The sequence below is a fragment of the Scyliorhinus torazame genome, chromosome 20 (assembly GCF_047496885.1).
Source record: "Scyliorhinus torazame isolate Kashiwa2021f chromosome 20, sScyTor2.1, whole genome shotgun sequence".
In the NCBI taxonomy this organism is placed as follows: domain Eukaryota; kingdom Metazoa; phylum Chordata; class Chondrichthyes; order Carcharhiniformes; family Scyliorhinidae; genus Scyliorhinus; species Scyliorhinus torazame.
In genome coordinates, this window is record NC_092726.1 from 2,735,549 (window position 1) to 2,760,112 (window position 24,564).

At 54.9% G+C, this 24,564-nt stretch overlaps 1 protein-coding gene across 1 annotated transcript in view; it reads right to left on the reverse strand.

Moving 5' to 3' along the window:
* LOC140397064 (F-box/WD repeat-containing protein 1A-like) overlaps window positions 1-22,740 on the reverse strand; it is a gene marked incomplete at its 5' end in the record, with an annotated part of 54,801 nt that extends 32,061 nt beyond the window's left edge. The window contains 3 exons of the mRNA XM_072486096.1: window positions 20-206; window positions 12,008-12,239; window positions 22,597-22,740. Of these exons, the coding sequence (XP_072342197.1) occupies window positions 20-206; window positions 12,008-12,239; window positions 22,597-22,740 (563 nt within the window). The remainder of the gene's footprint in view (window positions 1-19; window positions 207-12,007; window positions 12,240-22,596) is intronic.
* Window positions 22,741-24,564: the final 1,824 nt, after the last annotated feature.

Consider the following 24,564-nt stretch of genomic DNA (forward strand, 5'->3'; position numbering starts at 1 on the left):
AATGCTCCACCATCCTTACCATCCCCTCCTTTCGGAGAGCCCCTTCCACAGGGAATCTGTCCGCACCATGCGTTCCATCAGTTTCTTCCAGAGCATTCCATCGGAGATCACCCGATACCATTCCTTACACACAAGCTCAGCAGCACACAGTGACCGGGCATCCAGGAACGAGAGGATGTTCTCTGCAATGTGATCCAGACCACGGGCTACACAAGCAAAGACATAAACAGTGAAAAACAGGTCGGCTAAACTGGCGTCCATCAAGGGCTTGGCCCAAACCTGGACTCAAAGCAGCCAATGACACAGCAGTGCTGAATTGATGCGGGGCCAGCTGGCCCGCAGAGAGGTGGGAAATGAGAATGGGCTTGTACTCACTCGCCTTTGGGCAGCGGGTACCTTGTGTCTTTTGGAAGAGGAGGGCATTTAGCCCCTCCAATTTCCTGCACCCTTCAATGGGATGAGGGCTGATCTGGGACCACACTCCACATACCCAACACTCCCTCCTGTCACCGAATAACCTGGGTTAACAAAGGTTAATCTACCTCAACTATAATGTTCACTTTAAAGTTAAAGAAACAAAACAGAAGCAGGCAATTCGGTCCACCCAAGTTGTGCCAGCTCTCCATAAAAGTGTTGTCGATGAGTTGGGCTCGCCTGCGCTCTCCACACCAACACCCACCCAACCTGCACAACTGTGGGAGGAAACCCACGCAGACACGGGGAGAACCTGCAGACTCCACACATACAGTGACCCGAAGCCGGGAATCGAACCTGGGACACTGTGAAGCAACAGTGCTAACCACTGTGCCACCGTGCGGCCAACTACTCATTGCCATTTCCCCCTTAAACCCATTAACCATGTCTGCCTCTCTCTCTTTGTCATTCCCCACTTCTGGGTTTCAAAGACTTTATCCTTCAGCACAGGGAATGATGCAGACCATTCGCCTGAAAACATTCCTCCTAGCATGTGTTATGAACACACTGCGCGAGAACATATTTCAGCAATTCATAGCTCTGTCTCCATCAACAAGCGAGCGCTTGAAAAAAACATTCTCGCGCCGTAGCGATTAGGTTTATCCACAAATCCCAGGAAAGAATCACAAGGGAACATGGGCGAGAGAAGGGGGCAGGAGGGAGAGAAGGGGGTAGGAGGGAGAGAAGGGGATAGTGTTTGTGGCGGGCACAGATGCTGGGGACTGTCTCGTCATGTTGATAAGATTGTGAAAAGGGGATTAGATACATTGCTTGTATAACAGGAGGCAGGAAGTAAAGAAGCTGACCTTCGCTGGAGCAGTGTGCCCAATTTATTGCAGCACTGGCACAGTGGAACTGTCACAGGAGCAGCAATCCAGAGATCCAGGGGAATGCATGGGGCCCCGCTTCGAATGCCACCACTGCTGGTGGCAAAATCGGAATGAAATAAGAATCTGGAATGCTGATCATAAATCCATTGTCGTTATCATCTGGTTCACTCACGTTCTTCAGCAAAAGGAAATCTGCCGTCCTTACCTGGTCTGGCCTACATGTGACTCCAGACCCACAGCAAAGTGGCTGACTCTGAAATACCCCCTCAAGGGAAATTAGGGATGGGCAATAAATACTATCCCAGAAAGTGACGTCCAAATCACATGAAAGAAAGAAATATACACCCTGGTCCCACATTTTAGACGGGAACTGAGTGCAGAGGAGATTTACTGAACTCCAGTCCGATGGTGGAGGCTGGAGAGGGTAAAGTTGTGTTTCGAGAGACACAGGAGGAGAAGGAGCGATTTTATCACAGTATCTAAAATTACAAAGAGTTTCCAAAATTAAATAAGGGGAAGCAGTTTCCCCAGGGCAGGAGTGTGGGGACTCAGAGCAGTTTCCCCAGGGCAGGAGTGTGGGGAATCAGAGCAGTTTCCCCAGGGCAGGAGTGTGGGGAATCAGAGCAGTTTCCCCAGGGCAGGAGTGTGGGGAATCAGAGCAGTTTCCCCAGGGCAGGAGTGTGGGGAATCAGAGCAGTTTCCCCAGGGCAGGAGTGTGGGGAATCAGAGCAGTTTCCCCCGGGCAGGAGTGTGGGGAATCAGAGCAGTTTCCCCAGGGCAGGAAGGTGGGGAATCAGAGCAGTTTCCCCAGGGCTGGAGTGTGGGGAATCAGAGCAGTTTCCCCAGGGCAGGAGTGTGGGGAATCTGAGCAGTTTCCCCAGGGCAGGAGTGTGGGGAATCAGAGCAGTTTCCCCAGGGCAGGAGTGTGGGGAATCAGAGCAGTTTCCCCAGGGCAGGAGTGTGGGGAATCAGAGCAGTTTCCCCAGGGCAGGAGTGTGGGGAATCAGAGCAGTTTCCCCAGGGCAGGAGTGTGGGGAATCAGAGCAGTTTCCCCAGGGCAGGAGTGTGGGGAATCAGAGCAGTTTCCCCCGGGCAGGAGTGTGGGGAATCAGAGCAGTTTCCCCAGGGCAGGAGTGTGGGGAATCAGAGCAGTTTCCCCAGGGCAGGAGTGTGGGGAATCAGAGCAGTTTCCCCAGGGCTGGAGTGTGGGGAATCAGAGCAGTTTCCCCAGGGCAGGAGTGTGGGGAATCTGAGCAGTTTCCCCAGGGCAGGAGTGTGGGGAATCAGAGCAGTTTCCCCAGGGCAGGAGTGTGGGGAATCAGAGCAGTTTCCCCAGGGCAGGAGTGTGGGGAATCAGAGCAGTTTCCCCAGGACAGGAGTGTGGGGAATCAGAGCAGTTTCCCCGGGGCAGGAGTGTGGGGAATCAGAGCAGTTTCCCCAGGGCAGGAGTGTGGGGAATCAGAGCAGTTTCCCCAGGGCAGGAGTGTGGGGAATCAGAGCAGTTTCCCCAAGGCAGGAGTGTGGGGAATCAGAGCAGTTTCCCCAGGGCAGGAGTGTGGGGAATCAGAGCAGTTTCCCCAGGGCAGGAGTGTGGGGAATCAGAGCAGTTTCCCCAGGGCAGGAGTGTGGGGAATCAGAGCAGTTTCCCCAGGGCAGGAGTGTGGGGAATCAGAGCAGTTTCCCCAGGGCTGGAGTGTGGGGAATCAGAGCAGTTTCCCCGGGGCAGGAGTGTGGGGAATCAGAGCAGTTTCCCCCGGGCAGGAGTGTGGGGAATCAGAGCAGTTTCCCCAGGGCAGGAGTGTGGGGAATCAGAGCAGTTTCCCCGGGGCAGGAGTGTGGGGAATCAGAGCAGTTTCCCCAGGGCAGGAGTGTGGGGAATCAGAGCAGTTTCCCCAGGGCAGGAGTGTGGGGAATCAGAGCAGTTTCCCCAGGGCTGGAGTGTGGGGAATCAGAGCAGTTTCCCCAGGGCTGGAGTGTGGGGAATCAGAGCAGTTTCCCCAGGGCAGGAGTGTGGGGAATCAGAGCAGTTTCCCCAGGGCAGGAGTGTGGGGAATCAGAGCAGTTTCCCCAGGGCTGGAGTGTGGGGAATCAGAGCAGTTTCCCCGGGGCAGGAGTGTGGGGAATCAGAGCAGTTTCCCCAGGGCAGGAGTGTGGGGAATCAGAGCAGTTTCCCCGGGGCAGGAGTGTGGGGAATCAGAGCAGTTTCCCCGGGGCAGGAGTGTGGGGAATCAGAGCAGTTTCCCCGGGACAGGAGTGTGGGGAATCGGAGCAGTTACCCCAGAGCAGGAGTGTGGGGAATCAGAGCAGTTACCCCAGAGCAGGAGTGTGGGGAATCAGAGCAGTTTCCCCGGGGCAGGAGTGTGGGGAATCAGAGCAGTTTCCCCGGGGCAGGAGTGTGGGGAATCAGAGCAGTTTCCCCCGGGCAGGAGTGTGGGGAATCTGAGCAGTTTCCCCAGGGCAGGAGTGTGGGGAATCAGAGCAGTTTCCCCGGGGCAGGAGTGTGTGGAATCAGAGCAGTTTCCCCAGGGCAGGAGTGTGGGGAATCAGAGCAGTTTCCCCCGGGCAGGAGTGTGGGGAATCAGAGCAGTTTCCCCAGGGCAGGAGTGTGGGGAATCAGAGCAGTTTCCCCAGGGCAGGAGTGTGGGGAATCAGAGCAGTTTCCCCCGGGCAGGAGTGTGGGGAATCAGAGCAGTTTCCCCAGGGCAGGAGTGTGGGGAATCAGAGCAGTTTCCCCCGGGCAGGAGTGTGGGGAATCAGAGCAGTTTCCCCAGGGCAGGAGTGTGGGGAATCAGAGCAGTTTCCCCAGGGCAGGAGTGTGGGGAATCAGAGCAGTTTCCCCCGGGCAGGAGTGTGGGGAATCAGAGCAGTTTCCCCAGGGCAGGAGTGTGGGGAATCAGAGCAGTTTCCCCCGGGCAGGAGTGTGGGGAATCAGAGCAGTTTCCCCAGGACAGGAGTGTGGGGAATTGGAGCAGTTTCCCCAGGGCAGGAGTGTGGGGAATCAGAGCAGTTTCCCCGGGGCAGGAGTGTGGGGAATCAGAGCAGTTTCCCCAGGGCAGGAGTGTGGGGAATCGGAGCAGTTTCCCCAGGGCAGGAGTGTGGGGAATCAGAGCAGTTTCCCCAGGGCAGGAGTGTGGGGAATCAGAGCAGTTTCCCCAGGGCAGGAGTGTGGGGAATCAGAGCAGTTTCCCCAGGGCAGGAGTGTGGGGAATCAGAGCAGTTTCCCCAGGGCAGGAGTGTGGGGAATCAGAGCAGTTTCCCCAGGACAGGAGTGTGGGGAATTGGAGCAGTTTCCCCAGGGCTGGAGTGTGGGGAATCAGAGCAGTTTCTCCAGGGCAGGAGTGTGGGGAATCAGAGCAGTTTCCCCAGGGCAGGAGTGTGGGGAATCAGAGCAGTTTCCCCAGGGCAGGAGTGTGGGGAATCGGAGCAGTTTCCCCAGGGCAGGAGTGTGGAGAATCAGAGCAGTTTCCCCGGGGCAGGAGTGTGGGGAATCTGAGCAGTTTCCCCAGGGCAGGAGTGTGGGGAATCAGAGCAGTTTCCCCAGGGCAGGAGTGTGGGGAATCAGAGCAGTTTCCCCGGGGCAGGAGTGTGGGGAATCAGAGCAGTTTCTCCAGGGCAGGAGTGTGGGGAATCAGAGCAATTTCCCCAGGGCAGGAGTGTGGGGAATCAGAGCAATTTCCCCAGGGCAGGAGTGTGGGGAATCAGAGCAGTTTCCCCGGGGCAGGAGTGTGGGGAATCAGAGCAGTTTCCCCAGGGCAGGAGTGTGGGGAATCAGAGCAGTTTCCCCAGGGCAGGAGTGTGGGGAATCAGAGCAATTTCCCCAGGGCAGGAGTGTGGGGAATCAGAGCAGTTTCCCCCGGGCAGGAGTGTGGGGAATCAGAGCAGTTTCCCCAGGGCAGGAGTGTGGGGAATCAGAGCAGTTTCCCCCGGGCAGGAGTGTGGGGAATCAGAGCAGTTTCCCCAGGACAGGAGTGTGGGGAATTGGAGCAGTTTCCCCAGGGCAGGAGTGTGGGGAATCAGAGCAGTTTCCCCGGGGCAGGAGTGTGGGGAATCAGAGCAGTTTCCCCAGGGCAGGAGTGTGGGGAATCGGAGCAGTTTCCCCAGGGCAGGAGTGTGGGGAATCAGAGCAGTTTCCCCAGGGCAGGAGTGTGGGGAATCAGAGCAGTTTCCCCAGGGCAGGAGTGTGGGGAATCAGAGCAGTTTCCCCAGGGCAGGAGTGTGGGGAATCAGAGCAGTTTCCCCAGGGCAGGAGTGTGGGGAATCAGAGCAGTTTCCCCAGGACAGGAGTGTGGGGAATTGGAGCAGTTTCCCCAGGGCAGGAGTGTGGGGAATCAGAGCAGTTTCTCCAGGGCAGGAGTGTGGGGAATCAGAGCAGTTTCCCCAGGGCAGGAGTGTGGGGAATCAGAGCAGTTTCCCCAGGGCAGGAGTGTGGGGAATCGGAGCAGTTTCCCCAGGGCAGGAGTGTGGAGAATCAGAGCAGTTTCCCCGGGGCAGGAGTGTGGGGAATCTGAGCAGTTTCCCCAGGGCAGGAGTGTGGGGAATCAGAGCAGTTTCCCCAGGGCAGGAGTGTGGGGAATCAGAGCAGTTTCCCCGGGGCAGGAGTGTGGGGAATCAGAGCAGTTTCTCCAGGGCAGGAGTGTGGGGAATCAGAGCAGTTTCCCCGGGGCAGGAGTGTGGGGAATCAGAGCAATTTCCCCAGGGCAGGAGTGTGGGGAATCAGAGCAATTTCCCCAGGGCAGGAGTGTGGGGAATCAGAGCAGTTTCCCCGGGGCAGGAGTGTGGGGAATCAGAGCAGTTTCCCCAGGGCAGGAGTGTGGGGAATCAGAGCAGTTTCCCCAGGGCAGGAGTGTGGGGAATCAGAGCAATTTCCCCAGGGCAGGAGTGTGGGGAATCAGAGCAATTTCCCCAGGGCAGGAGTGTGGGGAATCAGAGCAGTTTCCCCGGGGCAGGAGTGTGGGGAATCAGAGCAGTTTCCCCAGGGCAGGAGTGTGGGGAATCAGAGCAGTTTCCCCAGGGCAGGAGTGTGGGGAATCAGAGCAATTTCCCCAGGGCAGGAGTGTGGGGAATCAGAGCAATTTCCCCAGGGCAGGAGTGTGGGGAATCAGAGCAGTTTCCCCGGGGCAGGAGTGTGGGGAATCAGAGCAGTTTCCCCAGAGCAGGAGTGTGGGGAATCAGAGCAGTTTCCCCAGGGCAGGAGTGTGGGGAATCAGAGGAGTTTCTCCCGGGCAGGAGTGTGGGGAATCAGAGCAGTTTCCCCAGGACAGGAGTGTGGGGAATCAGAGCAGTTTCCCCAGGACAGGAGTGTGGGGAATCAGAGCAGTTTCTCCAGGGCAGGAGTGTGGGGAATCAGAGCAGTTTCCCCAGGGCAGGAGTGTGGGGAATCAGAGCAGTTTCCCCAGGGCAGGAGTGTGGGGAATCAGAGCAGTTTCCCCAGGGCAGGAGTGTGGGGAATCAGAGCAGTTTCCCCAGGGCAGGGGTGTGGGGAATCAGAGCAGTTTCCCCAGGGCAGGAGTGTGGGGAATCAGAGCAGTTTCCCCAGGGCAGGAGTGTGGGGAATCAGAGCAGTTTCCCCAGGGCAGGAGTGTGGGGAATCAGAGCAGTTTCCCCAGGGCAGGAGTGTGGGGAATCAGAGCAGTTTCCCCGGGGCAGGAGTGTGGGGAATCAGAGCAGTTTCCCCGGGGCAGGAGTGTGGGGAATCAGAGCAGTTTCCCCAGGGCAGGAGTGTGGGGAATCAGAGCAGTTTCCCCAGGGCAGGAGTGTGGGGAATCAGAGCAGTTTCCCCGGGGCAGGAGTGTGGGGAATCAGAGCAGTTTCCCCAGGGCAGGAGTGTGGGGAATCAGAGCAGTTTCCCCGGGGCAGGAGTGTGGGGAATCAGAGCAGTTTCCCCGGGGCAGGAGTGTGGGGAATCAGAGCAGTTTCCCCAGGGCAGGAGTGTGGGGAATCAGAGCAGTTTCCCCAGGGCAGGAGTGTGGGGAATCGGAGCAGTTTCCCCAGGGCAGGAGTGTGGGGAATCTGAGCAGCTTCCCCAGGGCTGGAGTGTGGGGAATCAGAGCAGTTTCCCCGGGGCAGGAGTGTGGGGAATCAGAGCAGTTCCCCAGGGCAGGAGTGTGGGGAATCTGAGCAGTTTCCCCCGGGCAGGGGTGTGGGGAATCAGAGCAGTTTCCCCAGAGCAGGAGTGTGGGGAATCAGAGCAGTTTCCCCGGGGCAGGAGTGTGGGGAATCAGAGCAGTTTCCCCAGGGCAGGAGTGTGGGGAATCAGAGCAGTTTCCCCAGGGCAGGAGTGTGGGGAATCAGAGCAGTTTCCCCAGGGCAGGAGTGTGGGGAATCAGAGCAGTTTCCCCAGGGCAGGAGTGTGGGGAATCAGAGCAGTTTCCCCAGGGCAGGAGTGTGGGGAATCAGAGCAGTTTCCCCAGGGCAGGAGTGTGGGGAATCAGAGCAGTTTCCCCGGGGCAGGAGTGTGGGGAATCAGAGCAGTTTCCCCAGGGCAGGAGTGTGGGGAATCAAAGCAGTTTCCCCAGGGCAGGAGTGTGGGGAATCAGAGCAGTTTCCCCAGGGCAGGAGTGTGGGGAATCAGAGCAGTTTCCCCAGGGCAGGAGTGTGGGGAATCAGAGCAGTTTCCCCAGGGCAGGAGTGTGTGGAATCAGAGCAGTTTCCCCAGGGCTGGAGTGTGTGGAATCAGAGCAGTTTCCCCAGGGCAGGAGTGTGGGGAATCAGAGCAGTTTCCCCAGGGCAGGAGTGTGGGGAATCAGAGCAGTTTCCCCAGGGCAGGAGTGTGGGGAATCAGAGCAGTTTCCCCGGGGCAGGAGTGTGGGGAATCAGAGCAGTTTCCCCAGGGCAGGAGTGTGGGGAATCAGAGCAGTTTCCCCGGGGCAGGAGTGTGGGGAATCAGAGCAGTTTCCCCGGGGCAGGAGTGTGGGGAATCGGAGCAGTTTCCCCAGGGCAGGAGTGTGGAGAATCAGAGCAGTTTCCCCGGGGCAGGAGTGTGGGGAATCTGAGCAGTTTCCCCAGGGCAGGAGTGTGGGGAATCAGAGCAGTTTCCCCAGGGCAGGAGTGTGGGGAATCAGAGCAGTTTCCCCGGGGCAGGAGTGTGGGGAATCAGAGCAGTTTCTCCAGGGCAGGAGTGTGGGGAATCAGAGCAGTTTCCCCGGGGCAGGAGTGTGGGGAATCAGAGCAATTTCCCCAGGGCAGGAGTGTGGGGAATCAGAGCAATTTCCCCAGGGCAGGAGTGTGGGGAATCAGAGCAGTTTCCCCGGGGCAGGAGTGTGGGGAATCAGAGCAGTTTCCCCAGGGCAGGAGTGTGGGGAATCAGAGCAGTTTCCCCAGGGCAGGAGTGTGGGGAATCAGAGCAATTTCCCCAGGGCAGGAGTGTGGGGAATCAGAGCAATTTCCCCAGGGCAGGAGTGTGGGGAATCAGAGCAGTTTCCCCGGGGCAGGAGTGTGGGGAATCAGAGCAGTTTCCCCAGGGCAGGAGTGTGGGGAATCAGAGCAGTTTCCCCAGGGCAGGAGTGTGGGGAATCAGAGCAATTTCCCCAGGGCAGGAGTGTGGGGAATCAGAGCAATTTCCCCAGGGCAGGAGTGTGGGGAATCAGAGCAGTTTCCCCGGGGCAGGAGTGTGGGGAATCAGAGCAGTTTCCCCAGAGCAGGAGTGTGGGGAATCAGAGCAGTTTCCCCAGGGCAGGAGTGTGGGGAATCAGAGGAGTTTCTCCCGGGCAGGAGTGTGGGGAATCAGAGCAGTTTCCCCAGGACAGGAGTGTGGGGAATCAGAGCAGTTTCCCCAGGACAGGAGTGTGGGGAATCAGAGCAGTTTCTCCAGGGCAGGAGTGTGGGGAATCAGAGCAGTTTCCCCAGGGCAGGAGTGTGGGGAATCAGAGCAGTTTCCCCAGGGCAGGAGTGTGGGGAATCAGAGCAGTTTCCCCAGGGCAGGAGTGTGGGGAATCAGAGCAGTTTCCCCAGGGCAGGGGTGTGGGGAATCAGAGCAGTTTCCCCAGGGCAGGAGTGTGGGGAATCAGAGCAGTTTCCCCAGGGCAGGAGTGTGGGGAATCAGAGCAGTTTCCCCAGGGCAGGAGTGTGGGGAATCAGAGCAGTTTCCCCAGGGCAGGAGTGTGGGGAATCAGAGCAGTTTCCCCGGGGCAGGAGTGTGGGGAATCAGAGCAGTTTCCCCGGGGCAGGAGTGTGGGGAATCAGAGCAGTTTCCCCAGGGCAGGAGTGTGGGGAATCAGAGCAGTTTCCCCAGGGCAGGAGTGTGGGGAATCAGAGCAGTTTCCCCGGGGCAGGAGTGTGGGGAATCAGAGCAGTTTCCCCAGGGCAGGAGTGTGGGGAATCAGAGCAGTTTCCCCGGGGCAGGAGTGTGGGGAATCAGAGCAGTTTCCCCGGGGCAGGAGTGTGGGGAATCAGAGCAGTTTCCCCAGGGCAGGAGTGTGGGGAATCAGAGCAGTTTCCCCAGGGCAGGAGTGTGGGGAATCGGAGCAGTTTCCCCAGGGCAGGAGTGTGGGGAATCTGAGCAGCTTCCCCAGGGCTGGAGTGTGGGGAATCAGAGCAGTTTCCCCGGGGCAGGAGTGTGGGGAATCAGAGCAGTTCCCCAGGGCAGGAGTGTGGGGAATCTGAGCAGTTTCCCCCGGGCAGGGGTGTGGGGAATCAGAGCAGTTTCCCCAGAGCAGGAGTGTGGGGAATCAGAGCAGTTTCCCCGGGGCAGGAGTGTGGGGAATCAGAGCAGTTTCCCCAGGGCAGGAGTGTGGGGAATCAGAGCAGTTTCCCCAGGGCAGGAGTGTGGGGAATCAGAGCAGTTTCCCCAGGGCAGGAGTGTGGGGAATCAGAGCAGTTTCCCCAGGGCAGGAGTGTGGGGAATCAGAGCAGTTTCCCCAGGGCAGGAGTGTGGGGAATCAGAGCAGTTTCCCCAGGGCAGGAGTGTGGGGAATCAGAGCAGTTTCCCCGGGGCAGGAGTGTGGGGAATCAGAGCAGTTTCCCCAGGGCAGGAGTGTGGGGAATCAAAGCAGTTTCCCCAGGGCAGGAGTGTGGGGAATCAGAGCAGTTTCCCCAGGGCAGGAGTGTGGGGAATCAGAGCAGTTTCCCCAGGGCAGGAGTGTGGGGAATCAGAGCAGTTTCCCCAGGGCAGGAGTGTGTGGAATCAGAGCAGTTTCCCCAGGGCTGGAGTGTGTGGAATCAGAGCAGTTTCCCCAGGGCAGGAGTGTGGGGAATCAGAGCAGTTTCCCCAGGGCAGGAGTGTGGGGAATCAGAGCAGTTTCCCCAGGGCAGGAGTGTGGGGAATCAGAGCAGTTTCCCCGGGGCAGGAGTGTGGGGAATCAGAGCAGTTTCCCCAGGGCAGGAGTGTGGGGAATCAGAGCAGTTTCCCCGGGGCAGGAGTGTGGGGAATCAGAGCAGTTTCCCCGGGGCAGGAGTGTGGGGAATCGGAGCAGTTTCCCCAGGGCAGGAGTGTGGGGAATCAGAGCAGTTTCCCCAGGGCAGGAGTGTGGGGAATCAGAGCAGTTTCCCCGGGGCAGGAGTGTGGGGAATCAGAGCAGTTTCCCCAGGGCAGGAGTGTGGGGAATCAGAGCAGTTTCCCCAGGGCAGGAGTGTGGGGAATCAGAGCAGTTTCCCCAGGGCAGGAGTGTGGGGAATCAGAGCAGTTTCCCCAGGGCAGGAGTGTGGGGAATCAGAGCAGTTTCCCCAGGGCAGGAGTGTGGGGAATCAGAGCAGTTTCCCCAGGGCAGGAGTGTGTGGAATCAGAGCAGTTTCCCCAGGGCAGGAGTGTGGGGAATCAGAGCAGTTTCCCCAGGGCAGGAGTGTGGGGAATCAGAGCAGTTTCCCCAGGACAGGAGTGTGGGGAATCTGAGCAGTTTCCCCAGGGCAGGAGTGTGGGGAATCAGAGCAGTTTCCCCGGGGCAGGAGTGTGGGGAATCAGAGCAGTTTCCCCGGGGCAGGAGTGTGGGGAATCAGAGCAGTTTCCCCAGGGCAGGAGTGTGGGGAATCAGAGCAGTTTCCCCAGGGCAGGAGTGTGGGGAATCAGAGCAGTTTCCCCAGGGCAGGAGTGTGGGGAATCAGAGCAGTTTCCCCAGGGCTGGAGTGTGGGGAATCAGAGCAGTTTCCCCAGGGCAGGAGTGTGGGGAATCAGAGCAGTTTCCCCGGGGCAGGAGTGTGGGGAATCAGAGCAGTTTCCCCAGGGCAGGAGTGTGGGGAATCAGAGCAGTTTCCCCAGGGCAGGAGTGTGGGGAATCAGAGCAGTTTCCCCAGGGCAGGAGTGTGGGGAATCAGAGCAGTTTCCCCAGGGCTGGAGTGTGTGGAATCAGAGCAGTTTCCCCGGGGCAGGAGTGTGTGGAATCAGAGCAGTTTCCCCGGGGCAGGAGTGTGGGGAATCAGAGCAGTTTCCCCAGGGCAGGAGTGTGGGGAATCTGAGCAGTTTCCCCGGGGCAGGAGTGTGGGGAATCAGAGCAGTTTCCCCAGGGCAGGAGTGTGGGGAATCAGAGCAGTTTCCCCAGGACAGGGGTGTGGGGAATCAGAGCAGTTTCCCCGGGGCTGGAGTGTGGGGAATCAGAGCATGCAGGTTGAAGGGAATTTGAGCAAGAATTGCACATGGTGTTTGGGAAAAGAGCAGGGAAGCAGGACTTGCAAACGAGGCGGCTCAGACGTCCATGACTGGGTGACGTACTGAGCTGCAAGTGAGTGCGCTGAACCCTTCTGGTCCCCGTACCTCCTCTCCTCTCGCCATGTACCTGGTAGGACTGTGATAAAGTCCCTCTGCAGCATTGGTTTCAGGTAAGAGTTGATGTGACCGTGCTGATAGTGACACATTCGGGATATCAAGTTCTCGACGAACTCCACCTGGTCGGTTTCTGTCCACTGGTCAAAGTATTTCACACACTGCTCTTTCTGTGTCTCATAACTATTAGAAGCTGCACGTTGCTTGGCTGTTATCATACTCGGCGTGCCATTGCTGAGTTTAGTCTGCAAAGGAATAACAATTGTTGTTTTTTAAACAGGAGAGAAAAAGAGAGTGGAGATTAGGCACAGCACTTTTTGTTTGCATTCACCGACGGACTCCAGTGTAGAAACTAACCCAAGGAAAGAGAGAGTTGGAAGGGTGGGGAGTAACTCAGGTACTTGTAGGGTGAGAGGGGTTCAAGGACTGAAGAACAGATGAGGTTCAGAGGGCTGATAGCACTGGTGGAGCCGGAGAACAAGCGGGGAATACACAAGATGCGAGAGTTCGAGCGGCAGAGAGCTGGGGCAGAATATGGCTGGAGGAGGTTGCAAAGTGAGGCTGGGGTTCTGAGGAAATTAGCTCAATTTGAAAATGGCCACAATGGGGAGGTATCTGATCATCCTGGTTATTGCGATGGGAGTGAGGCAGTGAAAGGTTAACATCAACAACACATCCAGTTCCCTGGCCATGGGTTAACTGGTGTTTGCAGATTTCACCCACAGGGTGCCGATAAAACTGATGGAAGTTCGACAAATCCAACTCCGCATTCTCGAATGTGGTCGTGTTTTCAGAGCGGTTCAATGAGATTGGTGTCAGAATATACCCCAGTATATCACGGTGCACACACACACTGATGGACACACAGTGGGACCAATCAACACACACAACACCGCAGCCAATCACCAGTTAGAGCACACTATGCTGCTTTATGCAGAACAGCTCAGCCTGCCAACTCTCGTCGCTCCAGCCAGCCTCGCAGGAATGTCCGGGCCATTCAATCCACGGTCACCGAGTCCGATTCGGACCTGCTACCCGACATTGACACCGAGGACCCGAAGGTGCCTTTTCGAGTCGGTATCGTTACAAAAAACAGGGTGTCCCCGAAGCAGAGAATCCAGCCTCTATCGGTATACAGCATCGATCCAGACGATGAGTGGTGTGCCACCCTGACGGCCAACCGGTCCCAAATACGATTCCGCCTGGACACTGGTGCCTCCGCCAATCTCATTGCGCGGTCTGTCCTCCAAAGCCTGTGTGTCAAACCAGCCATCGTGCCATCAGCCTGCCAGCTATTAGATTATAATGGCAAAGGGCAGCACGGTGGTGCAGTGGTTAGCACTGCTGCCTCACGGCACCGAGGTCCCAGGTTCGATCCCGGCTCTGGGTCACCGTGTGGAGTTTGCACATTCTCCCCGTGTTTGCGTGGGTTTCGCCCCCACAACCCAAAGATGTGCAGGGTTGGTGGAGTGAACACACTAAATTGCCCCTTAATTGGAAAAAATGAATTGGGTACACTAAATTTATTTAAAAAAAAGATTATAATGGCAATGCCATTGCTGCCAGCGGCTCATGCCAACTTGAAGTGATGCACAGGTCACGCAAAGCCATCCTTCCCTTTGAAATTGTGGGCTCCTCGAAAGCCTCCCTGCTTGGCGCGCAGGCATGCAAGCTGTTGAACCTAGTTCAGAGAGTTCACTCTCTCTCTCCTGCTGACGCATCTGCCTTTCAGGACACTGACTTCAGGGGGCAGCTCGACGCCATTATCAATCAGCACCGCAACGTCTTCGAGGGCATGGGCACGCTCCCGTACACCTACAAGATTTTTTTTTTAATTAAATATTTTATTGAAAATTTTTGGTCAACCAAAATCATTTGGTCATCCTTTACACAATATTATAACAGCACAAATAAGAATGGCCTATTTTATAAACAAAAAATGAATAAATGATAAATAACAAAAATGAAAACTAGCCCTAATTGGCAACTGCCTTGTCACAAGTAACACTCTCCAAAAATATAATTTAACAGTCCAATATATAATTATCTGTGGCAACGACCTATACATATTATACAGTATATATTAACAACCCTGAGAGTCCTTCCCATTCCGTCTATCTATCTGCGAGGTATTCGACGAACGGTTGCTACCGCCTGGTGAACCCTTGAGCCGACCCCCTTAGGACGAACTTAATCCGCTCTAGCTTTATAAACCCCGCCATGTCATTTATCCAGGTCTCCACCCCCGGGGGCTTGGCTTCTTTCCACATTAGCAATATCCTGCGCCGGGCTACTAGGGACGCAAAGGCCAAAACATCGGCCTCTCTCGCCTCCTGCACTCCCGGCTCTTGTGCAACCCCAAATATAGCCAACCCCCAGCTTGGTTCGACCCGGACCCCCACTACTTTTGAAAGCACCTTTGTCACCCCCATCCAAAACCCCCGTAGTGCCGGGCATGACCAAAACATATGGGTATGATTCGCTGGGCTTCTCGAGCACCTCGCACACCTATCCTCCACCCCAAAAAATTTACTGAGCCGTGCTCCAGTCATATGTGCCCTGTGTAATACCTTAAACTGAATCAGGCTTAGCCTGGCACACGAGGACGACGAGTTTACCCTGCTTAGGGCATCTGCCCACAGCCCCTCCTCGATCTCCTCCCCCAGCTCTTCTTCCCATTTCCCTTTTAGTTCATCTACCATAGTCTCCCCTTCGTCCCTCATTTCCCTATATATATCTGACACCTTACCATCCCCCACCCATGTCTTTGAGATCACTCTGTCCTGCACCTCTTGTGTCGGGAGCTGCGGGAATTCCCTCACCTGTTGCCTCGCAAAAGCCCTCAGTTGCATATACCTGAATGCATTCCCTTGGGGCAACCCATATTTCTCGGTCAGCGCTCCCAGACTCGCGAACTTCCCATCCACAAATAGATCTTTCAGTTGCGTTATTCCTGCTCTTTGCCACATTCCATATCCCCCATCCATTCCCCCCGGGGCAAACCTATGGTTGTTTCTTATCGGGGACCCCCCCCCCCCCCAAGGCTCCAGTCTTTCCCCTATGCCGTCTCCACTGTCCCCAAATCTTGAGTGTAGCCACCACCACCGGGCTTGTGGTGTAGTTCCTCGGTGAGAACGGCAATGGGGCTGTCACCATAGCCTGTAGGCTAGTCCCCCTACAGGACGCCCTCTCTAATCTCTTCCACGCCGCTCCCTCCTCCTCTCCCATCCACTTACTCACCATTGAAATATTAGCGGCCCAATAATACTCACTTAGGCTCGGTAGTGCCAGCCCCCCCCTATCCCTGCTACGCTGTAAGAATCCCTTCCTCACTCTCGGGGTCTTCCCGGCCCAGACAAAACCCATGATGCTCTTTTCAATCCTTTTAAAAAAAGCCTTCGTGATCACCACCGGGAGGCACTGAAACACAAAGAGGAATCTCGGGAGGACCACCATCTTAACCGCCTGCACCCTCCCTGCCATTGACAGGGATACCATATCCCATCTCTTGAAATCTTCCTCCATCTGTTCCACCAACCGCGTTAAATTTAACCTGTGCAATGTGCCCCAATTCTTAGCTATCTGGATCCCCAGGTAACGAAAGTCCCTTGTTACCTTCCTCAGCGGTAGGTCCTCTATTTCTCTACTCTGCTCCCCTGGATGCACCACAAACAACTCACTTTTCCCCATGTTCAATTTATACCCTGAAAAATCCCCAAACTCCCCAAGTATCCGCATTATTTCTGGCATCCCCTCCGCTGGGTCCGCCTCGTATAGTAGCAAATTGTCCGCATACAAAGATACCCGGTGCTCTTCTCCTCCCCTAAGTACTCCCCTCCACTTCTTGGAACCCCTCAACGCTATCGCCAGGGGCTCAATCGCCAGTGCAAACAATAATGGGGACAGAGGGCATCCCTGCCTTGTCCCTCTATGGAGCCGAAAATATGCAGATCCCCGTCCATTCGTGACCACGTTCGCCACTGGGGCCCTATACAACAGCTGCACCCATCTAACATACCCCTCTCCAAAACCAAATCTCCTCAACACCTCCCACAAATAATCCCACTCCACTCTATCAAATGCTTTCTCGGCATCCATCGCCACTACTATCTCCGTTTCTCCCTCTGGTGGGGCCATCATCATTACCCCTAACAACCTCCGTATATTTGTGTTCAGCTGTCTCCCCTTCACAAACCCAGTTTGGTCCTCGTGGACCACCCCCGGGTCACATTCCTCTATTCTCATTACCATTACCTTGGCCAGGACCTTGGCATCTACATTTAGGAGGGAAATAGGTCTATAGGACCCGCATTGTAGCGGGTCCTTTTCCTTCTTTAAGAGAAGCGATATCGTTGCTTCAGACATAGTCGGGGGCAGTTGTCCCCTTTCCTTTGCCTCATTAAAGGTCCTCGTCAGTACCGGGGCGAGCAAGTCCACATATTTTCTATAGAATTCGACTGGGAATCCATCCGGTCCCGGGGCCTTTCCCGTCTGCATGCTCCTAATTCCTTTCACCACTTCTTCTACCTCGATCTGTGCTCCCAGTCCCACCCTTTCCTGCTCTTCCACCTTGGGAAATTCCAGCCGATCCAAGAAGCCCATCATTCTCTCCCTCCCATCCGGGGGTTGAGCTTCATATAATTTTTTATAAAATGTCTTGAACACTCCATTCACTCTCTCCGCTCCATCTCTCCTTCCTCATCCCTCACTCCCCCTATTTCCCTCGCTGCTCCCCTTTTCCTCAATTGGTGTGCCAGCAACCTGCTCGCCTTCTCCCCATATTCGTACTGTACACCCTGTGCCTTCCTCCATTGTGCCTCTGCAGTGCCTGTAGTCAGCAAGTCAAATTCTACATGTAGCCTTTGCCTTTCCCTGTACAGTCCCTCCTCCGGTGCTTCCGCATATTGTCTGTCCACCCTCAAAAGTTCTTGCAGCAACCGCTCCCGTTCCTTACTCTCCTGCTTCCCTTTATGTGCCCTTATTGATATCAGCTCCCCTCTAACCACCGCCTTCAACGCCTCCCAGACCACTCCCACCTGGACCTCCCCATTATCATTGAGTTCCAAGTACTTTTCAATGCACCCCCTCACCCTTAGACACACCCCCTCATCTGCCATTAGTCCCATGTCCATTCTCCAGGGTGGGCGCCCTCCTGTTTCCTCCCCTATCTCCAAGTCCACCCAGTGTGGAGCGTGATCCGAAATGGCTATAGCCGTATACTCCGTTCCCCTCACCTTCGGGATCAATGCCCTACCCAGCACAAAAAAGTCTATGCGCGAGTAGACTTTATGGACATAGGAGAAAAACGAGAACTCCTTACTCCTAGGTCTGCTAAATCTCCACGGGTCTACACCTCCCATCTGCTCCATAAAATCTTTAAGTACCTTGGCTGCTGCCGGCCTCCTTCCAGTCCTGGACTTCGACCTATCCAGCCCTGGTTCCAACACCGTATTAAAATCTCCCCCCATTATCAGCTTTCCCATCTCTAGGTCCGGAATGCGTCCTAGCATCCGCCTCATAAAATTGGCATCATCCCAGTTCGGGGCATATACGTTTACCAAAACCACCGTCTCCCCCTGTAGTTTGCCACTCACCATCACGTATCTGCCCCCGTTATCCGCCACTATAGTCTTTGCCTCGAACATTACCCGCTTCCCCACTAATATAGCCACCCCCCTGTTTTTCGCATCTAGCCCCGAATGGAACACCTGCCCCACCCATCCTTTGCGCAGCCTTAGCTGGTCTATCAGTTTCAGGTGCGTTTCCTGTAACATAACCACATCTGCCTTAAGTTTCTTACGGTGTGCGAGTACCCGTGCCCTCTTTATCGGCCCGTTCAGCCCTCTCACGTTCCACGTGATCAGCCGAGTTGGGGGGCTTCCTACCCCCCCCCCCCCCCTTGTCGATTAGCCATCACCTTTTTCCAGCTCCTCACCCAGTTCCCACGCAGCTGTATCTCCCCCAGGCGGTGCCCCCCCGCCCATCCTCTCCCATACCAGCTCCCCCCTCTCCCCAGCAGCAGCAACCCAGTAATTCCCCCCTCCCACCCCCCCCGCTAGATCCCCCGCTAGCGTAATTACTCCCCCCATGTTGCTCCCAGAGGTCAGCAAACTCTGGCTGACCTCGGCTTCCCCCCGTGACCTCGGCTCGCACCGTGCGACGCCCCCTCCTTCCTGCTTCTCTATTCCCGCCATAATTATCATAGCGCGGGAACCAAGCCCGCGCTTCTCCCTTGGCCCCGCCCCCAATGGCCAACGCCCCATCTCCTCCACCTCCCCCCATCACCACCTGTGGGAGAGAGAAAAGTTACCACATCGCAGGATTAGTACATAAAACCCCTCTTTGCCCCCCACATTCGCCCCACCACTTTGTTCGAACGTTCTTTTTAATAACCCGCTCATTCCAGTTTTTCTTCCACAATAAAAGTCCACGCTTCATCCGCCGTCTCAAAGTAGTGGTGCCTCCCTCGATATGTGACCCACAGTCTTGCCGGTTGCAGCATTCCAAATTTTATCTTCTTTTTATGAAGCACCGCCTTGGCCCGATTAAAGCTCGCCCTCCTTCTCGCCACCTCCGCACTCCAGTCTTGATAAACGCGGATCACCGCGTTCTCCCATTTACTGCTCCGAGTTTTCTTCGCCCATCTAAGGACCATTTCTCTATCCTTAAAACGGAGGAATCTCACCACTATGGCTCTGGGAATTTCTCCTGCTCTCGGTCCTCGCGCCATCACTCGGTATGCTCCCTCCACCTCCAACGGTCCTGCCGGGGCCTCCGCTCCCATTAACGAGTGCAGCATCGTGCTCACATATGCCCCGACGTCCGCTCCCTCCACACCTTCAGGAAGACCAAGAATCCTCAGGTTGTTCCTCCTTGCGTTGTTTTCCAGTGCCTCCAACCTTTCCACACATCGTTTCTGATGTGCCTCCTGCGTCTCCGTCTTCACCACCAGGCCCTGTATATCGTCCTCATTCTCGGCTGCCTTTGCCTTCACGACCCGAAGCTCCCGCTCCTGGGTCTTTTGTTCCTCCTTTAGCCCTTCGATCGCCTGTAGTATCGGGGCCAACAGCTCTTTCTTCATTTCCTTTTTTATCTCTTCCACACAACATTTCAAGAACTCTTGTTGTTCAGGGCCCCATGTTAAACTGCCACCTTCCGACGCCATCTTGGTTTTTGCTTGCCTTCCTTGCCGCTGTTCTAAAGGATCCACTGCAATCCGGCCACTTTCTCCTCCTTTTTCCATCCGTATCCAGGGGGGATTCCCTTCTGGTTTACCGCACAGTGTTTTTAGCCGTCAAAATTGCCGTTGGGGCTCCTATCAAGAGCCCAAAAGTCCGTTTCACAGGGAGCTGCCGAAACGTGCGACTCAGCTGGTCATTGCCGCACCCGGAAGTACCTACAAGATTTTATTAAACCCGAATGCCACGCCTGTGGTGCACGCACCTCGCAGGGTCCCAGCACCCCTTAAAGACCACCTCAAAAAATGCCTTCCGGCGAATTGAGAATTTGCATTGATCCCAAGTATCTAAATCGCAATATTATGAGAGAGCATTATCCAATTCTCAAGTGCGAAGAGCTCACATGTGAGATGGCTTGCGCCAAGCTCTTTACTAAACTCAACGCCTCAAAACTCCGCACATTTAACACCCCCTTTGGCAGATATTGTTACAACAGGATGCCGTTTGGGATCATCTCTGCATCAGAAGTGTTCCATAGAATTCTGGAACAATTGATGGAAGGTATTGAAGGTGTTCGCGTCGATGTCCACCACCCTGCAGGAGCATGTTCGTCACCTCCAGCGCATATTCATGAGCATGGCTTACGCCTCAACAGGGCCAAATGCTCTTTTGGTCAGACGGAACACAAGTACCTCGGGGACCACATCTCCCAGTTGGGTGTGCGGCCGGATGCGGACAAGGTAGCTGCCATCACAGCTGTGAAAACACCAGAGGACAAGAAGGCGGTCCTCCGATTTCTGGGCATGGTCAATTTTTTAGGGAAATTCATCCCTAACCTCGCCTCTCATACCATGGCTCTCAGGAACCTGGTCAGGAAGACGACAGACTTCCAATGGCCCCCTGCCCACGAGCGTGAATGGAGAGAACTCAAGACAAAACTGACCAAGGCCCCAGTCTTAGCTTTCTTTGATCCAGCAAAGGAGACCAAAATTTCGACCGATGCCAGTCAATCCGGCATTGGGGCAGTGCTCCTTCAACGTGATGAGGCCTCATTATGGGCCCCCGTTGCATATGTGTCACGTGCGATGACCCCCACGGAGCAGCGCTACGCGCAGATAGAAAAGGAGTGCCTGGGCCTTCTGACCGGTGTGGTTAAGTTTCAGGATTATGTCTACGGACTGCCTCAATTCACCGTCGAGACTGACCATCGTCCGCTGGTCAATATAATACAGAAAGACTTGAACGAAATGACGCTTCGCCTCCAGCGTATTCTTCTCAAGCTCCAGCGATACGACTTCCAGCTGGTATACACCCCAGGCAAAGACCTCATCAGTACTGACACTCTCTCCACGGCAGTCAACACTCCATGTGACCCAGTGGGATTTGTCTGCCAGGTTGACGCCCATGTGGCATTCGTAGCCTCCAATCTACCTGCCTCGGATGACCGCCTCGTCCAAATTCGCCACGAGACGGCGGCTGACCCCTTGCTACAGCGTGTCATGCGCCACCTAACGGACGGGTGGCTCAAGGGCCAATGCCCTCAATTCTATAATGTCAGAGATGAACTGGCGGTAGTAGACGGGGTTCTTCTAAAACTGGACCGCATTGTCATCCCGCATAGCATGCGCCAGCTTGTCCTGGAACAACTACACGAGGGCCACCTTGGCGTGGAAAAGTGCCGCCGACGGGCCCGAGAGGCAGCGTACTGGCCCGGCATTAATGAGGACATAGCCAACACAGTGCTCAACTGCCCCACTTGTCAGCGCTTCTAGCCGGCCCAACCACGTGAGACCCTGCAGCCCCATGAGTTGGTCACGTCACCATGGACCAAGGTGGGCATCAACCTTTTCCACGTTCTGGATAGAAACTATGTCCTGATCGTGGACTACTTTTTGAATTACCCGGCGGTGATACAGTTGCACGACCTCACCTCGTCTGCAGTCATTTGTGCATGTAAGGAAACCTTTGCTCGACACGGCATCCCGCTCACGGTGATGTCGGACAATGGCCCCTGCTTCACCAGCCAAGAATGGTCCAACTTTGCCAGGCGGTCCAATTTTGCCCATGTGACGTCCAGTCCACTGTACCCCCAATCCAACGGCAAAGCGGAGGAGGGAGTACATATCGTCAAACGACTCCTATGAAAGGCTGCCGATGTTGGGTCCGATTTCTACCTTGCCTTGCTGGCCTATCGCTCCGCCCCACTGTCCACTGGCCTGTCGCCAGCCCAGTTACTCATGGGTCGCACCCTGAGGATGATGGTGCCGTCCATCCATGTCCCAGACCTCGACCACGTTCCGGTCCTTCGCCGGATGCAGCCGTCTCGTGCACAGCACAAGGCGGCTCATGACTCCCGTGCAGCTGATCTCCCTGCTCCGGCTCCAGATGACAACGTCCGCGTCCATCTTCCGGATGGTGGCTGGTCTGCAACCGCTGTTGTCCTTCGGCAGGTGGCCCCCCGCTCATTCCTGGTTCGTCTACCGGATAGCTCTATTCTGCGCCACAATCGACGCGCCCTTCGTCTCGTTCCACACTCGCCACGTGATCCTCCACTGCCGCCTCGCCCTCCTGCTGACCCTGCCACGGACTATGCAGAGATCCTGGTCACTCTGACTCCCCCTGACTTTGACGCAGTCCAGCCAGCTCCTGAACCGGCGGCTCTCGACCCACCCTTGAGGCGGTCAACCAGAATTCGTCGCCCACCTCAGAGACTCGATTTATGAACTTTTCGAACTTATGGACTCTCTGAATTGTTTCATTGCTTTGTTTGATCGTTTCCCTGGTTTGTATATAGTGTTGATCTCGTTACTCTTGTTGCATACTGCTTCTCTGCACCAGGCACCTTCCCATGTAAACAGCTTAGTTCTCATGTACATAGTCCTGTAAATATGTCTTCGCACCCCACACGTAGTTAGGAACATTCTCACCATACATTATTTATTGCCACACACATACATTTCTTTATAAAAGGGAGATGTCATAATATACACCAGTATATCATGGTGCAGACACACACACTGATGGACACACAGTGGGACCAATCAACACAGAACACCGTAGCCAATCACCAGTGAGAGCACACTCACTATATAGATAGAGGGCATCAGAGTTCCTGCTCATTCGGGATGCTGCCTCCTACAAGGACAGAGCTTACAGCTTACAGCACAGATCCTCACCATGTGCTGAATGCATGGATTGGTTAGGACAAGGCATAGGTCTTTAGTTCAATCTAACATCGTGTTAACCCACAGTGAAAGTATGTTCAACAGTTTCTAACTTAATAAAATAGTGTTGTACTATTTTAAGTGTTGGTGGCCTGTATGTGTTCCACGGATCCAGAGCACCCAACACAACAGTTGGTGGAGGCGGGCAACTCCAAAATAAATCGCCCCTTGACAGTCGCAATGCAGAGTTGAATCGTCACCTGATTAAATGTGTTCTTTTCCAATACAAGTTTCTTAGGGGGTTCAGCTTCATTAAGGTCATCGCGTCCAGATGCATTCTGGGGAGGACAAGACAAATTAAAAACACAGAGAAAAGAGAGCGGAGCAGAACTGGGAGTTTCACAAGGTTAATCTTTAAAAAGGAACAGCCAGAGGAGGGATAAAAGGCGGTGAATGAAGCATTGAGGCAGAGTTGGGCGCTGGAGAAATACACCGACTGCAACATGGTTTCGTCAGTATGGACTCCCAATGTTCATTCAAAGCCAGGGCATTCCAATCATTTTTATTTCTCTCCCACACACAGAAAAAATGACTTTGTTGAAGCTCTGGGCTCAGATTTCCTCCCTGCCCTCTCTCCAACAGCACCCAACTGTCGACACACCTTGTTCTGACAGTGAGCTGTGTTCATACCTGTTTTAAGAGCCGCATTTCAATAAAGGTGCACAGAATGAACAAAGTGTTGGCATACAAAGAAATCCCTTTGGTCCAGCCAGTTTGTGGTCGGTGTCTATCCCCAATAAACAACACCCAGCTCTTTCCAGATCCCTTTATTCCTTCAGCATCTGTCAAATGTGCTCTCAAATGATGCCCAGCTCCAGGAATCAAGCTCAGTGACTCACAACCCTCTGTGTAAAACAAAATCTGTTCTGATCCACCCTCTTGCCTTTTTTCGTGATTTTAGACGCAGCTCTGTAACCATCCCTGTTCTTGTGTGTGTGAATAAAAGTGAAGAGATATTTTAAACAAAAACAGGAAATGCTGGACAATCTCAGCCGGTCTGACAGCGTCTGTAGAGAGAGAGAAGGGAGCTTACCTTTCTTCCAGCCTGGCTGACAAAGCTGGAGTGAACTGGAAACAGGGTCAAATTGATACTGTTGTGGGGTGGGGGGGGCTGGATTCAGGGCCAGTGATAGCTGGAGATTGACAAAGACGCCGTGGAGAGAAAGACAGAGGGAAGGTAAATGGTGGTGAGGGGCTGATAGCGGCACATTGAGAGATCAGAACGTGTTAACGTCAGAACAAAGGTAAGGAGTGTGTGAAAGGACGAGTTGGAACAGGGAACAGATAGAGGAGAGAGTTGACAGTCTGAAGTTGTTGAACTCGATGTTCAGTCCGGAAGGCTGTAACGTTCCCATTCGGAAGATGAGGTGCTGTTCCTCCAGTTTGCGCTGGGCTTCACTGGAACATGGCCAAGGACGGACATGTGGACATGAGAGCTGGATGGGACAGGAAGGTGTGGGTCCTGCTTGCGGACAGACCGGAGATGTTCTGCAAAGCGGTCACCCAGTCTGTGTTTAGTCTCTCCAATGCAGAGTAGATCGCACTGGGAGTAGCGAATGTAACAGACCAGTCGATGTAACAGTCGATTTCGGCGGCGTGAGAGCAGCTGGTTAGTCAGTTTCAGCGGGAGCATTGCGGAAGGAGGTTGCTGGGAGGTAAGTCAACCTTTAAAAGCACTTCTCTTTGCAGGGGCAGGCCAGTCGATTTCGGCGGCGTGAGAGCAGCTGGTTAGTCAGTTTCAGCGGGAGCATTGCGGAAGGAGGTTGCTGGGAGGTAAGTCAACCTTTAAAAGCACTTCTCTTTGCAGGGGCAGGCCAGTCGATTTCGGCGGGAGTGGAGCTGGCTGGTTGGTCAATTTCAGCAGGAGCTGAGAATTTTTCTTTTTTTTTAAATTAGTTTTTTAGGCGGGATCAGGAAGTCGACCCGCGGACCTCTGGGAAGACCCTCCCAATAAATTCTGGTGGAGAGGAAACCCGAGACACTACACGTGTAGTGTCTCCCACCCGCCCTCCTCCTCTAACCTAATAATAAAACCCATTGGTCTGAGGTAAGTACCATATTTTTTATTATATTATTATTATTTTTTATAAAAATTTAATTTAGTTGTTAGCCAGATCTTGGTAGAAAGTTAGAGGAATGGCAGGGAAGGGAGTGCAATGTTCCTCCTG